The sequence below is a fragment of the Bos indicus genome, chromosome 11, assembly GCF_029378745.1.
Source record: "Bos indicus isolate NIAB-ARS_2022 breed Sahiwal x Tharparkar chromosome 11, NIAB-ARS_B.indTharparkar_mat_pri_1.0, whole genome shotgun sequence".
Classification (NCBI taxonomy): domain Eukaryota; kingdom Metazoa; phylum Chordata; class Mammalia; order Artiodactyla; family Bovidae; genus Bos; species Bos indicus.
In genome coordinates this window covers 3094439-3111731 of record NC_091770.1, presented here as the reverse complement: position 1 = coordinate 3111731, position 17293 = coordinate 3094439, and the positions used below count along the sequence as shown (strand labels likewise).

General features: G+C 38.7%; 1 protein-coding gene across 3 annotated transcripts in view; it reads left to right on the top strand.

Annotated features, from left to right (window-relative positions):
• Positions 1-17293, top strand: part of TMEM131 (transmembrane protein 131) — a 186028-nt gene that overhangs the window by 129814 nt on the left and 38921 nt on the right. For all 3 annotated transcript variants that reach the window (XM_070798242.1, XM_070798241.1, XM_070798243.1), the window contains 7 exons: positions 812-873; positions 9757-9865; positions 13258-13366; positions 14199-14352; positions 14442-14612; positions 15598-15708; positions 15810-15944. In XM_070798242.1, coding sequence (XP_070654343.1) covers positions 812-873; positions 9757-9865; positions 13258-13366; positions 14199-14352; positions 14442-14612; positions 15598-15708; positions 15810-15944 — 851 coding nt within the window. The remainder of the gene's footprint in view (positions 1-811; positions 874-9756; positions 9866-13257; positions 13367-14198; positions 14353-14441; positions 14613-15597; positions 15709-15809; positions 15945-17293) is intronic.

Genomic DNA, 17293 nt, shown 5'->3' with positions numbered 1-17293 from the left:
CAGCTTTGAAAGTTATTTCTCAGTGTATTACATGATCTTTAGAAGTCTGCTTCTGGGAAGTCAGAGCCCTTAGGGGTTTACACCCCATTCTTCTGAGGGATGCCATTGCTTACCAGATGGGAAAGCAGTGTCATGGATAACTTAAGTCAAGTCTTCTTAATGGAAGATTGAGGCAGAAAGTAGTTTCTTAATCCAGTTTCTCACCTATTTAATTATACTAAATCTTTCAATTGTAAAATAAAGGAAATAGATTTACTTCTGAATTTTTGTTTAGATATGGATTAATTCAGTTGCATTATAATAATGTAATGTTAGAAATCAGTCCCTGAGGTCAGAGAACGAATTCAAATTCTAAAATTGAAAATAACCAAAGAGGATTTATTAAAATAAAAAAAGAAGGCATGTAATACAGGCTTCCTCCTATGGGGCCATATGTAATTGAAATTTGGTTGTTTAGGATTGAAGACCCATTCTTGAAGGTTAGATTTGGTTTTACTATAATACTTTCATATTGTACTTTATTGAATTGCTTCATTGTGCTTTGCTGGAAAACTGAAAGATTGGTGATGATGTCAATTTCACTGGAAAAGTTTGTTTTTTGATCTGATTGTTTAGTTCTTACAGTACTCACTGTCCTTAAAAGTAAGGCAGTTCCTGTCTAGGAATGTTATTGTCACATTCTTTTTATAAATGTGATTGTCATTCTACTTCACATTCTAAAATATATTTAAACTGATAGAAGAGAAAGATTCTAACTTGTTATAGAAAACATACCACTTTAAGAAATGTTTCTTTTCCTTAATTTTAACAGATCTACCAAAAGTTTTAAATCTTCATTTATTAAATTCAGGAACAAAAGATGTACCAATAACAGTAAGTTTTTGCTTACATTTTTTCCTAATTTATATATTCTTTGTTTTTAAACTTATATCAAAGTTATAAAATAAACTCCTGCTGTAAAGGATATCTGTTTTGTGGTGACCTGGTGACACTTTGGTTCAAAATAGAGTATAGGAAACCTGTTCTGCCTGTCTGATCAGATTTTAAGGATGAGAAGGGCATGTGAACAGTCTTCTCCAAGGACTCTGAACTAGCGTTCATGAGGTTCCTATTTAGGCCTGTGGATTCTGATGAATCCTAGGATCTGTGTGCTGTGTATAAAGAAAAATAGGTTGTTAGACTTAAGGTATGGTTAAGTAAAAAAGAGATATAAGATTCAGATGAGTTGAAAGGAGAAATCAGGAAGCAGAGAGATGTGATAGGTAGTGGTCGAGTGCTGTTAACCTGTGACACAGGGGCCCCTTCTGACTAGCATCGGCCATAGTTACCTCCGTAGCACGCTGGAACCAGGGTCCTCTCGCCGTCTCACGCATACGCATGGAACAAGTGACTTTGATGCCTTGTGTGGAATTGGCATGCCATGCGATGGTTTGAGGGAGCTAGAGTATCCAGATTTTGCTTTAGCCCATGACCTCACCTCCTGGTCATGGAGGTGAGATCCCCAAGTTACACAGAGAATAGTGGAAGAGGAAAGCAGTGTATTTTTATTATAACTTGTGCCGGTGTCAGAAAACCTATATTCAGAGAACTCTGATAAAAGTGAGATAGATCAGATGGGCTTTGAGACTTAGAAACCATTGTCCATTTCTACCCAAACCCAGAATTTACCACCAACTGATGGAGTAGAGACCGAGAAGAAGAGGGTACACAATCCCCAAGTAATGGGAGAGATGGTCACCCCAGGCAGCCACATTTTAATGCACAGTGACCTTGCTTACTGGGAGAGTTGTAGATTAAGCAGTGTCCTGTCAGACATATGACCTAGTATTTCTTGCTTGGTAGGAGAATTGGGAGTGAGTGAGGGGAATGGAGTCTGTAAAGAGCTTCCCCTAGGATACAGTGGAGCTGAAACTACCCCAGCCTGCGGTTCCTACCACTCCAGTGTTAGACCTGCTAAGTATACTGGGGTTCAGGCCCCTGCTCCTCAGGGAGGTCTTCAAGGGCCGGGACCCTTCCATAGATGACAAGAAACAGCTCCTTTGACCCTGCCACCCTGATAATGTATTTTTCTTTAAAAAACAAACAAACAAAATGCTGACTGTTGTTGCTATATTAAGGGGTTAGGGATTATTTGATCTGTATTGAAGTTTTCACGAGTCTATAGAAAAATGAGCAATGTAAATGTTTATAAAAATATGAGTGTGTGTATATGTCAACATAATTAATATAAAGTTATAAACACCCTTTCTGGATAAGGACCATTCTGATATAATATACTTACTTCTTTGACGTTAAAATATTTGTTGTTTTATAAATAAAGGTAATACATAGTTGGGGAGGATTGTTTGGAGTTTTGTTTTGTTTTGTTTAATAGAATGAGTGGGAAAGTATTCTTTCCTCTTCTGTTTTTGGGGAGAATTTGTGAAGGATTGGTGTTAATTCTTCTTTAAATGTTTGGTGGAATTCACCAGTGAAGTCATCTGGACCTAAACTTTTGTTCATGGGATGTTTTAAAATTATTAATTCAATCTCTTTACTTGCTATAGGCCTATTCAGATTTTCTGTTTCTTCTGGAGCCAGTTTCAGTAGCTTCTGTCTTTCTAGGAATTTTTTCATTTCATCTAAGTTACCTAATTTGTTGGCATACCATTGTTCAGTGTTTACTTATAAAGCTCTTATTTTCTGTGAGGTAGAGAGTAATGGCCCACCTTCCATTCTTGATTTTAGAAATTGTGTCTCCTCTCTATTTAAAACAATTTTCAGTCTCTCCAAAGGTTTGTCACTTTTGTCGACCCTTTCAGAGGACCAACCTTTGGTTTTGTTAAATTCCTCTAGTATTTTTTGGTTCAACATTAAACTACCCTTTGTTTTATGAACAAAGGTAGAACTACGAGAGTAGGAATTTCTCCTTTTTCCCCTCATCCCCAACATCCTCACATTTGCAAAAATAAAAAGTTAGACTTCCTTACAGACACAGACACACATTTCAGGTTTTACCAGGGAAATGAAAAGGCCTAAGAATCACCACTCTATTATAACATTTCAGAATCTCACTTTATACTCGGAGTTGTGATTCTTTTTCTTCAGACTTTTCCAGTTTAGTGTTATCAGAGTCTCCTCTGTCACGGGATGTGACTCTTTCTGCTCAGTCTATCCAGGTTGCTTTGGCTACAGCCTGCTTTTGTTCTCTGAACTTCTGGGTCCAGAATTTCTTCTGGAGCCCAGCTGGCAGCAAGGAGCTCAGTTACCACATACGTGATGCTGTGTGCACACCTCCCTTTCCGGCCCACATGCTAGAGGCCTGGCCTCTGCAGGACCTCCTGAAACTCACCATCTGGCTTCATTCTGGGAGTCCCCTTTAAAGTCAGTCGCGCACGTGCGTACAGGTCAGACTCTTGGCTGTGGGTGGAGGGCCTGCTGTTGCCCCAGTTTGAGACATCAGATAATTGTTATTATTTTGTGTGTGTTCTGCCTGCTGTCTGTCTCTTACTGGTTTCTTTGATCCTGTGGATTGTCTCACACAGTGTAGGAGCTCTCATGCTTGTTGGGCAGATTTCAGGCCTGAAGTCCTGTCTCCATATGTACAGGCTTGGGGGCTTCCCTGGTGGCTCAAATGGTAAAAGAATCTGCCTGCAATGCAGGAGATCCAGAGTCAGTATTCTTGGCCTGGAGAGTTCCATGGACAGAGGAGCCTGGCTGGCTACAGTCCATGGGGTCACAAAGAGTGGGACACAACTCAATGAATTTCATTTCACTTCAGACGTTTATTGGGGAGGTGCCTTTTCTTAGCCCACACATTCTGGTCTAACTTTTTACATACAATGAATGGACCCAAATGTCTTGAAAAATAAACATTTTCTAGAAAAATGAAATCAGCAATTCTAAGAATGTGAATGAAAAAAATTTACTATTTAATTCATTTACAGTAAACATAAGTATAAACAGGCCCACGTTCCTACTTTTCTCTTTTATTAAGGAGTTTTAGAATACATTGTAAGTGAACATTTTTGCTCTTACCATGAGTTAGGCTTTATGGTAAGTTCTTTACATGGATTATCTTATTTGATGCAACTCTCCTGTAAGATACACAGGTCCTTCTTTTCCAAATAGGGAAAATGAGTCAGACCTTTTAAAGTAACTAAATTCAGCTATATAAAATGCAAAAATTCAGTTCCCTCAGTCGTGTCCAGCTCTTTGCGACCCCATGGACTGCAGCATGCCAGGCTTCCCTGTCCATCACAAACTCCCGAAGCTTGCTCAAACTCCCCATCCTTTGAGTCGGTGATGCCATCCAACCATCTCATTCTCTGTCGTCCCCTTCTCCTCCTGCCTTCAATCTTTCCCAGCATCTGGGTGTTTTCCAGTGAATCAGTTTTTGCATCAGGCAGCCAAAGTATTGGGAGTTTTAGCTTCAGCATCAGTCCTTCCAGTGAATATTCAGGACTGATTTCCTTTAGGATTGACTAGTTGGATCTCCTTGCAGCCCAAGAGACTCTCAAGAGTCTTCTCCAGCAGCACAGTTCAAAAGCATCAATTCTTTGGCTTTCAGCTTTCTTTATAGTCCAACTCTCACATCTGTCCCATGACCACTGGAAAAACCATAGCTTTGACTAGATGGACCTTTGCTGGCAAAGTAATGTCTCTGCTTTTTATTATGCTGTCTAGGTTGGTCATAACTTTTCTTCCAAGGAGCAAGCGTCTTTTAATGTCTTGGCCACAGTCACCATCTGCAGTGATTTTGGAGCCCAAAAAAATAAAGTCTGTCACTGTTTCCATTGTTACCCTGTCTATTTGCCATAAAGTGATAAGACTAGATACCATGATCTTAGTTTTCTGAATGTTGAGTTTTAAGCCTACTTTTTAACCCCTCTCTTTCACTTTCATCAAGAGGCTCTTTAGTTCTTCTTTGCTTTCTGCCGTAAGGGTGGTATCATCTGTGTATCTGAGGTTATTGATATTTCTCCCAGCAATCTTGATTCCAGCTTGTGCTTCATCCAGCCCGGCATTTCGCATGATATGCTCTGCATATAAGTTAAATAAGCAGGATGACAATATACAGCCTTGACATACTCCTTTTCGTATTTGGAACCAGTCTGTTGTTCCATGTCCAGTTCTAATTGTTGCTTCTTCACCTGCATACAGATTTCTCAGGAGGCAGGTCAGGTGGTCTGATATTCCCATCTCTTTAAGAATTTTCCAGAGTTTATTGTGATCCGCACAGTCAAAGGCTTTGGCATAGTCAATAAAGCAGAAATAGATGTTTTTCTGGAACTCTCTTTTTGATGATCCAGCAGATGTTAGCAATTTGATCTCTGGTTCCTCTGCCTTTTCTAAAACCAGCTTGAACATCTGGAAGTTCACGGTTCATGTACTGTTGAAGCCTGGCTTGGAGAATTTTGAGGATTACTTTGCAAGTGTGTGAGATGAGTGCAATTGTGCGGTAGTTTGAGCATTCTTTGGCATTGCCTTTCTTTGGGATTGGAATGAAAACTGACCATTTCCAGTCCTGTGGCCACTGCTGAGGTTTCCAAATTTGCTGGCATATTAAATGCAAAAGTTACTTGAAAGTATATTAGGTATACTTATCAATCAAGTTTTTATGACTATATCATTTTGATTTTATATTCAGTATTCCTATTAAAAGCCTATTGGTTTATGTACCTGTCCTAGATCTACATCTGTGCCTACCTGTGTATGTTTTCTTCTAACACCTGAAGCCTATACTCTTGCTTGTGTTATGGTAGACTTATTTCCTCATTCATTCATTCATTCCCTCATCCACTCATTCAGTAAATATTCAGTAAGTATCAGCTGTATGCCAGCTTCTGTGCTGAGTACTCAGGATACAGCAGGGAACCAAGGTCTTGCCCTTACTGAGCTCATTTTTTTTTAGTTGGGAGACAGACAAACAGGTATGCAACATTATTGTAAACTGAGAAATAAACCGAATGGCGTGTAAGTCGAGGAAGGAGTTGGTTTAGGTAGTGCTGTCTCTGAGGAGCTGACATTTGAGGTAGTAACTGAAGAGTGAGAAGCAGGCCCCCATAAGGAAAGCAGAGCTGGTGGACAAGTGTTCCATCACAGGGATGAGCAAGTGCAAAGACCTGAGGGCAGCTGCAAATGTTGAAACTCACTGGGCTCAGATGCAAAAGACGGGCTGGAGGGTCGAGCAGGGTTTCCCGGGCTCCTGGGAGGGGTTTTGGTTTTACTATAAGGGCAATGGAAAATTACGGAATTTTAAGCAAGGATGTGATATCATTTGATCTATGTGTTATTAAAGTCACTGTAGCTGCTTTTTAGAGAATGAACTGAAGAAGGTTAAAAATCTGTTGCAGTGGTCCAGTTGAGAGATGATGATAGCTTGGACTTCTTGCCTGATCAGCCAGGGGATGGACCCGTCTGCCATGGAAACTGAGTATTAAGAGAGCTTCCCAGGGTTCTTCCGTAGTATGCCAGACCTACAGACTGGTGCATATGAGAAAGGTCCCTGCCTCCCTCCCTTCAGGGAATTCAGTGTCTCTTCACTTTTCAAGATATAAGACTACTTCCCAGGTGGAGCAGTGGTAAAGATTCCACCTGCCAAGGCAGGAGATGCGGTTTGGGAAGATCCCCTGGAGAAGGAAATGGCAACCCACTCCAGTATTCTTGCCTGGAAAATCCCATGGACAAAGGACTCTGATGGGCTACAGTCCATGGTATCACAAAGAGTCTGACATGACTGACCACACACACACACACACTAAAGTAAGCAATTCCTAATATAAGCTCCTCACCATCAGTAAGCAAGATACCCAGGTTCGAGCCTTCCTGACACAGCTCGTCTATAGTGCAACTTTGAAAATATAGTTTTCCTCAACATTTATAAAACATTAATGCTGTATAAATAATGGAGTAAGTTTGCTTGAGATGTCTTAAAACACCTTTGTATGACATTTCCTTGCTAACTAATAAGAAATCATAGATGTTCTTAAATTTTACCTTTGTCAACTTGACGTGAGCCTTAGAAAATCTGTGCACCTACTATTAACAGTACAATTGCTGTATACCAGAAGGTTGTTTTTTTTTTTTTTTTTTTTTTTTTGCTTGCTTGCTTAAAGCAGTTGAGTCGTTTCAGAATGTCCTGGGCCTGGTATCTCACTTGAGAGTTACTGAGCATAGTTGGGTATGAATGTCGTGAGAAAGACTGGAACTATATTTAGAGCCTATGCAAGCTGCCTTTCCTGGGAATCTTGCCACATTTTTTCCACTTCTCAATTATCTTTAAGTAAACAACAGTTAGTGACTGATGCTGAAATATATTGTTAGTATAAATATGCTTATTACAAGTTTCTGATTATTACTTTTCATTTAAAGCCACCAGAATGAGCCAACTGTTTAAGTCTTTCGTTTGTTTTGCTTTGTTTTTGTTTCCTTGAAAAACGGGTTTTTAACTGATTGGGGTATTTTTTCTTTGAATGGTAGTAAGTGAACACTTCAGACCATTTGTACAAAACATGAGTCAATTGAATATTATTTTACTATTAGTGTAAATAATATTACTATTAGTAATACTACTATTGGTAAAATAATATGACTGTTATTTTAAGGTAATATTAATAATACGGATATAAACTTTTCCTCTGGTAAGGAAAGTCTTAAAGTGTGTTTCATACAAGAAAAGCATTTTTTATCATCAACTAAGTTCTTACTACTTAACAGTGACTGTGTGGTAAGAAGTACCATTGCTTAGCTGTTTCTGGCATAGGCTCGTGCTTACTACTGATGAACTGCAGCTTACAGTCTTTAAGCGTGTTTGAAAATGGTCAAGGTTCCATTGCTGCTGTATCACAGTCAACAGAGCAAGTGAAAGAATTAGGGACCAAATGTGTCCTCTGTAAACTACAAAGCTTTACGTGATCATTTCTCAAAATAAATCCTGACCTCGGGATGAAAAGAAAGTGAAAGTGAAGTCGCTCAGTTGTGTCCGACTCTTTGCGACCCCATGGACTTGTAGCCTATCAGGCTCCTCCGTCCGTGGGATTTTCCAGGCAAGAGTGCTGGAATGGATTGCCATTTCCTTCTCCAGGGGATCTTCCTGACCCAGGAATCGAACCCAGGTCTCCCGCATTGCAGGCATACGCTTTTACCGTCTGAGCCACCAGGGAAGCCCTCAGGATAAATACGACTAATTCTAAGAAAAACAACAAAATTAATAGAATCACATTTTTTAGATAGATGAAAACTTTGTTGTTGTTGTTTAGTTGCTGAGTCATGTCCAGCTCTTTTGCTACCCCTTGGACTGTAGCCAGGCATGGATTTCTCAGGCAAGACACTGGAGTGGGTTGTCATTTTCTTCTCCAGGGTATATTCCTGACCCAGGAATTGAACCTACATCCGCAATGGCAAGTGGATTCTTTACCACTGAACCACCAGGGAAGCCCCTGATGGAAACTTAGAAAATAACCTAATCCCGTCCCCTACAATTTTACAGGAAGAAACATGGCCCAGAGTAAATTGCAGCTTACAGAAATTTACACTGCAGGTTAAATAGTTAAAATTCTTTTGTTGTAAACTCATCACTCTGGGTTTCTGTACTGCTTTCCTTTCCTTCTGAAAAAATATAGTAGCATAGTATGACGAAACCAAATGAACTTTCTCCAGTTATCTTATAGTCAGGCTGCTTTGTTTTACTGTTAAAAATACATATCAATACATATACACATGCATACCCTTCAAGGAAGGAGAAGATTCATACTTTAAATGACTGCTAATAACAGCAGGATTATTGATAGCAAATATATTGATATGAACCCGTCAGCACCCCCATCCCCTATTAGCGATTCAGAAGCAAAGTAAGAGTTCTCAAAGAAGAAGAAAGAGATAAAATGCTGGGAGAGCCTGCAGCCAAGAGCTAAGGCAATTAAGATTTCCAGCACAGAAAACCACAGGGTCCTCCTGAGGACCATCATCCAAGGCCCAGTAAAGACACCCTGACAGCTGAGTCACTGACCAGCAATGGGAGGGGCTGACTGGAACTCAGAAGCAGTATCTGTCATCTCTGTAGGTAAGCAACTTTGTTTTCCTGTGATTGAACATGGTGCGAGCGACAGCGTTCCTCTCACTCTCCTAAGATGCTTCTTGTGCCTTCAAAGGACTGTCCTTCTTTCTCTTTAGGCACATTTGTTGCTTAGTCACTAAGTCATCTCCAACTCTTTTGCAAACCACAGGGAATCTTTCTGACCCAGGGATTGAACCTGTGTCTCTTGCATCTTGTGCGTTGGCAAGCAGATTCTTTGCCACTGAGCCACCTGGAAAGCTTAGCTTTTTGAATAGAAAATTCAAACTCTCTTAAATTCAACTCTTTTAAGTTGAAAGCATTCTGACCTGTTTTAGGTTGCACATTCCTGCCATCCACTTCACCATTCAGCCCCTCAGCCCCTGTTGTAAACCCTGAAGATCCTCTTTTCTTATATGTGAATTAGACATTCATTTTAAAAAGAAATCTTTTTTCTTTATTATGTATTTATACTCATTGCCCTAGTTTGACTTTAGATTTTTTAATACTCACTTGTCTATCACACATTTTTCCTTCTGGTCATCATTTTATTTCATAAAGACTGTCTATTGAAATTGAGATTTTATCATTTAGCCTACTCCATTTAAAGCAACCACTTAAACTTTTCAGATTTTGATTCTGCTTCACTTTTCCAGTACACTTTTCAGTATAAACTGGACCACTAGACTAAAATAATGCAGTGTAAATTTTTCTCTTTGCAGAGTGTTCGACCTACACCACAAAATGATGCTGTCACTGTACACTTTAAACCAATTACATTAAAAGCTTCAGAAAGTAAATATACCAAGGTAGCAAGTATTAGTTTTGATGGTAAGTATTCAACTTTTTCTAATAGAGTGGTCTTATTTTGATAACTTAGACGACATCTGTGTTGACATCTTAATATAAAAACCCAGACCATTTTACAGTTAGATTTTATAATACTAGTCAGATTGGTTTTTCTTGTAAACCATCATGAACTCTTATTTGATTGTTTCTTGAAAGTAAATATTATAATTTCATAAACCTGAATTAGTATTAGCAAATACATTAGGATTGCAATTAAATTTTTTTTAATCTAGGCTCTTTCATATACGTATCTATTAAGCTTTGTCTTAATTATGAAGTCATTAATTTTTGTAATTGATACATACTTGAATTTCAGAAGCACATTTGAATTTTAGAGCAGAAGTAAAGTATTTTCTGTAACATTTCCATATTTTGGCTTTTATAAACAAGGCAGGCAGTCCTATCTAAACTAAAATGACAGCCTTTATCGTAGAATTGTCAAGTTAAATAACAGTTATTTCAAGCATGTATATTGTGTATTTTGACTTTTGAACTGTTAACTCAGACTTTAGCTTGTTTTAATAGCAGGTTTTTATTCAGTTTTGCCTACTTAATTAGAAGATGTACTGCATTTGCTATCATAAAATGTTTTGAGTAGTAACTTAATGGCTGTCTAAATGTGTGATTAAATTTAATGAAAGCTGAAACTCCAAATGGGGCTTTTCTCATAATGGCCTATCCAAGTGAGGAGCCCTGAAGCTTGAGCTTTGGCCTCATGATAAAGCCATCTTTGCTCATAATCCACATTTTATAGCTAAGCTCCTCATCAGGAGAGAATGTTTGGCCACTGCGGACCCCCCTGAGTGGGGCCAGTGTCTGTGAGGTATCTGTGCTCACTCCTCTCACATGGAAGGCCTGGAGCAACTGCACACTTGGCTGCCAACACAGCATTCATCCCACAAGCTCCGAGAAAACGCCTGAAGAAATTGAGATTATACACATGGCGCACTTTCATAAACCAGCTGTCAAAAAATAATCCGTATTGAAGGCTTGATGGCACAGATATTTCCAAATGTGTGATGAGTGGTCTTCTGACACCAGCCATGACCGCCAGTTATCAGTGTCAGTATCAGCAAGTACATTGCCTTCCCTTACTGAGAAAGAGTTTCTGACCCTAAGAACAGACAAATCTGCTAAGTCCAAGAAGGCCAGGGCACACACTAGGGCAGTGCAGCTGTGCTGTGTGGTGCCCCTCGCCCTTCTCCAGCGCCTGTGCTGACAGCCTGGTGACTGCTCCCACTCATAAATGAATGTCAGGAGTGGTGGTTCTTCTGAGATCACAGAGTCTAAAATAAGTGTTTCTTAAAGAAATTATGTAAAATTTAGCACAAAGACAAGAGAAGGCATCTTTTAAAGAAAGTGCTACATCTCTTAAAAGTGCTTTTTATTTGTTATAAAAACTGGCAGATTTATTCTGCAAGGGCCCATTTTCAAGAAGCTCAAGGTGAAGGTGGGAGAGGAGAGGTTTCCTCTGCTTCTCCTCCCCCTCATCTTTGAAAGTGGTTTTCATCATCATGGAAAAATCCCTCCACTTCACACTTGCTCCCTCCTTCCCCACCACCACCCCTAGATTACAATACAAATCTCAATACTGAGATTCCTGTGAAAATCATCAATCAAGAAATGCACTTTTCACTTAACTTTGAAAATGTTCAGGGGGAATTCCCTGGCGGTCCAGTGGTTAGGATTCAGCACTTTCACTGCCATAGCCCTGGTTCAGTCTTGGTGGGGACGCTAAGATTCCACAAGCCCCACAGCACAGCCAAACTAATTAATTATAAAAATAAACATAAAAATTTCAGAACGTGCCACGAATATTCACTCTGCAATGTTGACTTACCATGTAATCATTTGTCTCTTAAAGTCATGATTCCTTATGATTTTTAACTGAATTTTCTTGACACTTTAACCACTTCATTTGCTAAAATATAACTTGATAAGGTGCTACTGCAGCTAAGTCGCTTTAGTCGTGTCCGACTTTGTGCAGCCCCATAGACGGCAGCCCACCAGGCTCCCCCGTCCCTGGGATTCTCCAGGCAAGAACACTGGAGTGGGTTGCCATTTCCTTCTCCAATGCATGAAAGTGAAAAGTGAAAGTGAAGTCGCTCAGTCGTGTCCGACTCTTAGCGACCCCATGGACTGCAGGCCACCAGGCTCCTCCGTCCATGGGATTTGCCAGGCCGGAGTACTGGAGTGGGGTGCCATTGCCTTCTCCATGATAAGGTACTATGAAATGCCTAAATTATGGCCCTTGTTACCAACCTTGCTGCTGCTGCTAAGTCGCTCCAGTCGTGTTCAACTCTGTGCTACCCCATAGACGGCAGCCACCAGGCCTTATGTCAGAATAAATAGCAAAAAAAAAAAAATAAGCATCCAGAAACGGCTGTACAGTAAACAGAAGGAAATGGGGCTTTATGGGAGGTGTAAAAGTCTGAATGCACACTGCCTGTACACAGCCACGTACTAGATGTCATACCATTATTTTGTTCCTTTTTTATGCTAAAGTTGGATAACACACATTTGCAGACCCTACATATAAAATTCCTCTCATAAGTGGAAGTGTTCCTGAAGTACTTTAAAGGAGATAAACATAAACAGGTTCTTTATTTGCTTTGAAAGGAACATCTAATGGGTACCCAGATTGGATCCAACTGACTATTTCTGTAATTCCAGAAGGAAAATCACAAGTGATCCAAAATTTAAAGGTTTTAACTTCATCTGTGAGAACAGTATGATGGCAGGGAGAGTGTATGTCTCATAACTCTTGGCATTTCTTGCACCAGGCTACTTTATCGGTATTTATAGCAAGATTCTGACCACACAAGGAATGTTATTTCTTAATTAGCTGTGAAGCAACAGTTCTCAATTTGGGGACATTTGGCAACATCTGCAGACACTTTTGGGTAAAGCAGCTGATGTCTCACAGATAGAAGCTGTTTTGACAGCACTGCCCAACATCCCACAGTGCACAGGACAGCCACCCCACCGCCACCGCACCCCCCACCCGCCAGCAGAGTTTACCTGACCTGAAATGTTCACAGCACCAAGGTTGAGCAATCCCTGTTGTACGTAAAGCCAGAGCTTATGGTGAGAGAGAAATAGCTCAGATTATAGCATTTTCCCTCCTGAATGGTATTCACTTGCTAGTTCCTTACCTATTTATCCCGTTCCAGGAAAATTGAAATATCTTTCCATTTTTGAATGGAAAATGTGATATTTGACTTAAAGTGTTGTCACTGTATTCTGTGTGCCAGTTTGAAAGCTCATTGTCTTTTTAAGACTTCTATCCATCCACGCAGAGTCACCCTCATCCTCCTCTGTGTAAACTCATTGGTAGCAGAAGGTGGCAGATTATCTTCTGTGCTTCGTTTCAGCATCAAAGGCGAAAAAACCATCTCAGTTTTCTGGGAAAATAACTGTGAAAGCAAAGGAAAAGAGTTATTCTAAACTTGAAATACCATATCAAGCAGAGGTTTTAGATGGGTGAGTTTCTGTTTTAAATAAACTTTGTAACTTTTTACTAATCAGTAAGTTCTGTTTTCCTACTCTCTGACTTTAGCAGAAGTAGTAGGCAAATTCACATAAACTCCATGGAATTAGTATTAAAAAAACTTCAGCCATAAAGGAGAAAAATCTTCTGTATTTTGTTCATTTTTTTTTTTTTTTTTTTTTTTTACTTTTAGAAGAAAGAAGTAAATGGGATGATATGATTTGGGCTTAAATGAAATCCTAATGATTCCATAATGCAATAGAAAAGTGAATCTGTGATTTTTAAATCACTTGAAGCATTTCATTTCTGTAATTATTTTTGTAACATGCAGATGACTATACCTTGTTTATTAAAGTATATTGTCACTTGAAACAAAGTCATTTTTATTCCTTTATAAACCCATTAAACACTGTTCTAAAATTATAGCTTTTTACAAATAGGTAATAATATATGTAGTTCAATTTTCTACTTTAACCAGTAATAGTTTCATGTCCAGCTTAGTAGGGACTTGTTTTAACAAAGCTGGTTGCAACTGAATGATGAACATGTTTTTTTTTTTTTTTAATAGCTTAAAACTTCTTTTGTTAGTACATTCTTGATGTTCATTGGTTGGTTACATATAATGTGGTAGCAAATAGTTCTTTTTATTACACTATAATAAATTTTCTTTTAAATCATATGGTCAATCACTAAAATATTTATAGTCTTAATTCTCTAACAACAGTCCTTATTGCTAAACGTAAATTATTACACACCACTAAAGAACTTGCATTATAAATTAACATGTGAAAATAAAAATGATTTGTTTTTGTTTTTTTCAAATAGTTATTTGGGATTTGATCACGCTGCAACATTATTTCACATTCGAGACAGTCCTGCTGATCCTGTGGAAAGGCCAATTTACCTTACTAACACTTTCAGCTTTGCGATCCTCATTCATGATGTGTTGCTACCAGAAGAAGCCAAAACAATGTTTAAAGTATGTTTCTGACCCCTCATACTTTTGATTTTACCAGTCTCCCAAGCAAACGGTACTGACATGGTTTTTTCTCTCCCATCATCCCCTAGGTTCACAACTTCAGCAAACCAGTCTTAATTCTACCAAATGGATCAGGCTACATTTTTACTCTATTTTTTATGCCATCCACATCGTCCATGCACATAGATAACAATATTTTACTTATTACCAATGCCTCTAAGTTTCACTTACCTGTGCGGGTATATACAGGCTTTTTAGATGTAAGTATGTTACCTGCCTTTTAAAATTTAAACTCCCTCCACATCTTTGTTGTTTTCAGCTACTATTAAGTAGTTGTGTTGCAGACACTTAAATTTTGCTGTTTTTGTACTTAACAAGTTGTTGTAATTCCTCCCTAGTCTGTGCTTCCAAGATATTCACCCTCCCAGCAGCTGTATCTCCTCATGACACAGTTGACCTCTCTAGCTACACCTCTGTTTAGATCAGGTCCACTCCTCTTGATTTTGCTTTTAAATGGTTACAGTCATGGGCAAGCTAAAAACAAACTAAGCAGAAGAAACATAATAAGCAAAAAAAAATTAAAAAATACTACAGGGCAAGTGAAAAGGGAATTATGTAGGGAAGAGGTGACCAAAACTGAAAACACAAGACTGAAGAGAAGAAATCAGATAAGAAACAGGGAATCGGGTAGAAAGACACAGATGGAATAGTCATCTAAATAACTGCAGGAAAGGAAACAGAAGTCTTTCTAATACAGAAAATAAGCCAAGGGGGAAACCCAAGCAAAGTTGTCCTTAGGGTAATCCATGAAAGAAGTTTGGGAAAGAAAGAAAACTGATAGATGCAAAAGATGAAAAGAAAGCAAAAAGATAAGAAGTGTGGTCCTCCAAAAACCTAGCATCAGTAAGAACTTTAGAACCAAAGGGACCTGCGGTATCATACCACTGACACTCCTTCTGCATTTCTTCTGCTTAAATGATTGCTGGCTTGTAGCTGCTTTCATGAATGCGTGAAGTCTGCTGAGACTGGGGACTTTTTGCCTAAATCTCCAGGGCTCCACTTAATCTCACCTAGTACTCAAAATACTTCCATTATACAAAGTTCTTAATTATGTATTATGTATGTGTATATTTACATAAAAAGTAGGAACCTTAGTGTACCTTAATATAGTTAACTTTTTCTTGAAGTGTTACTGTTACATAAGTGTAACTTTACATCTAATCTGGTTCTTTTCTGTCTTTCCAGTACTTTGTATTACCCCCCAAAATAGAAGAACGTTTCATAGATTTTGGTATACTGAGTGCAACAGAAGCAAGTAATATTTTATTTGCCATTATAAACAGCAATCCAATTGAGGTAAGAAAAGAAAAATCTGTTGTTATTCTAAATCACATTTAGAGATTTTATGCTGCAGTTATAGTGCTGCAATAATTGCTTCCATATCTTTCTCTTTTAAGTTGGCTATAAAAAGCTGGCATATTATAGGAGATGGTTTATCAATAGAACTCGTAGCTACTGAAAGAGGCAATAGAACTACAATCATCTCAAGCCTTCCAGAGTTTGAAAAATCCTCTCTATCAGACCAGTCATCGGTAAGTAAACTTTTCTATTGTTTCCTTAAACTTAGATGTGTGTCTAAATCGCAAATAGAAGACTATTCCTCATGATATTATTTTTAATATTAATTTATTTATTTGACTGTGCTGGGTCTTAGTTGCAGCATGTGAACTCTTAGTTGTGGCAAGTGGGATCTAGTTCCCTGACCAGGGATCAAACCCAGGCCCCCCTGCATTGGGAGCACAGAGTCTTAGCCCCTGGATGACCAGGGAGGTCCCTCCTCGAAATATTATGAGATTCATAACAGCATTGGCTATTTGATGTGGAAAGGACCTTATAGGTAATCTACTTAAACTCACTGCTTTCATGATGAGAGCACTTGAGACTCAAAGGAGTTAAGATAGAGCACAGGTACCATTACAGGAGAAGTTTCCATGGGTGCTAAACTGAGTCTGTTCATTGAGTTCACTAGGCAAGAGAAAGAACCCTGCAGGTTAGTAGAAGTTGTTTTCAGTTCTGCAGTACTGCTTCTGTTCAGTTCTCTGTACTGATGGAAGACAGTATCAGTGAGACAAACAGCATTTGTTTGATCTCTGTGTGGCTCTCCCCATACACTTTTACTCTGTCTTACGTACAGTTGGTCATAAAAGTACATGAGACAAGAGCAAGTGAATGTATCAGTCTAGGCCCTCACCACTGCTGAAAAGCGATCTCAGAGTTTAAACTTACTCAGAGCAGAGTTAGTAGAATCACCTGTGCGACTTGGAAGGAGCAGAATATAACCTCCTCTGAAGGTTAGGATAGAACTTCTCATGGCAGTTTTACAGAAGGAAAAGCAGATGTCCTTATGCACAGAGATTGTTGACAAAGACCTTTCCATGGAATGCCATAGGCCATAAAAACGTATTTAAACATTTTGTATGAGAAAGATTCCCCAAAACAGGTTTTTTAGAGAAGAATTTGGCAATGTATACCACTCCTGGGACTTCTTCCTGTGGAAGTCATTTAAAGAGCCAGAAGTGGTGAGAATGCAGATGTTTGTGATAGTAGTAGTAATAATTGCAGATAACCACAACCAAATGTATAAAGTCGTGATTTTATGGTTGCATATTAAAGCAGATAAGCTGTAAGTAGGATTGTATGTAAAAAGTTTGAAAAAGGACTTATGAAAAAGTGGGAAACAGTACTGGATAATGTGTATACTGGATAATGTGTATTCTAATTGCAGCTGTGTGGCATTCAAGCTCCATACAGATATTGTGATGGATACATGAGTGTTGGGTATTTGTATTTTAATAATTTATGATGTTTTAAATTTGACTCATAAATAAAGTCTCCTTTTAAAACAAAAAAGAATATGCCCATGACAAGTAATATTTGTCAC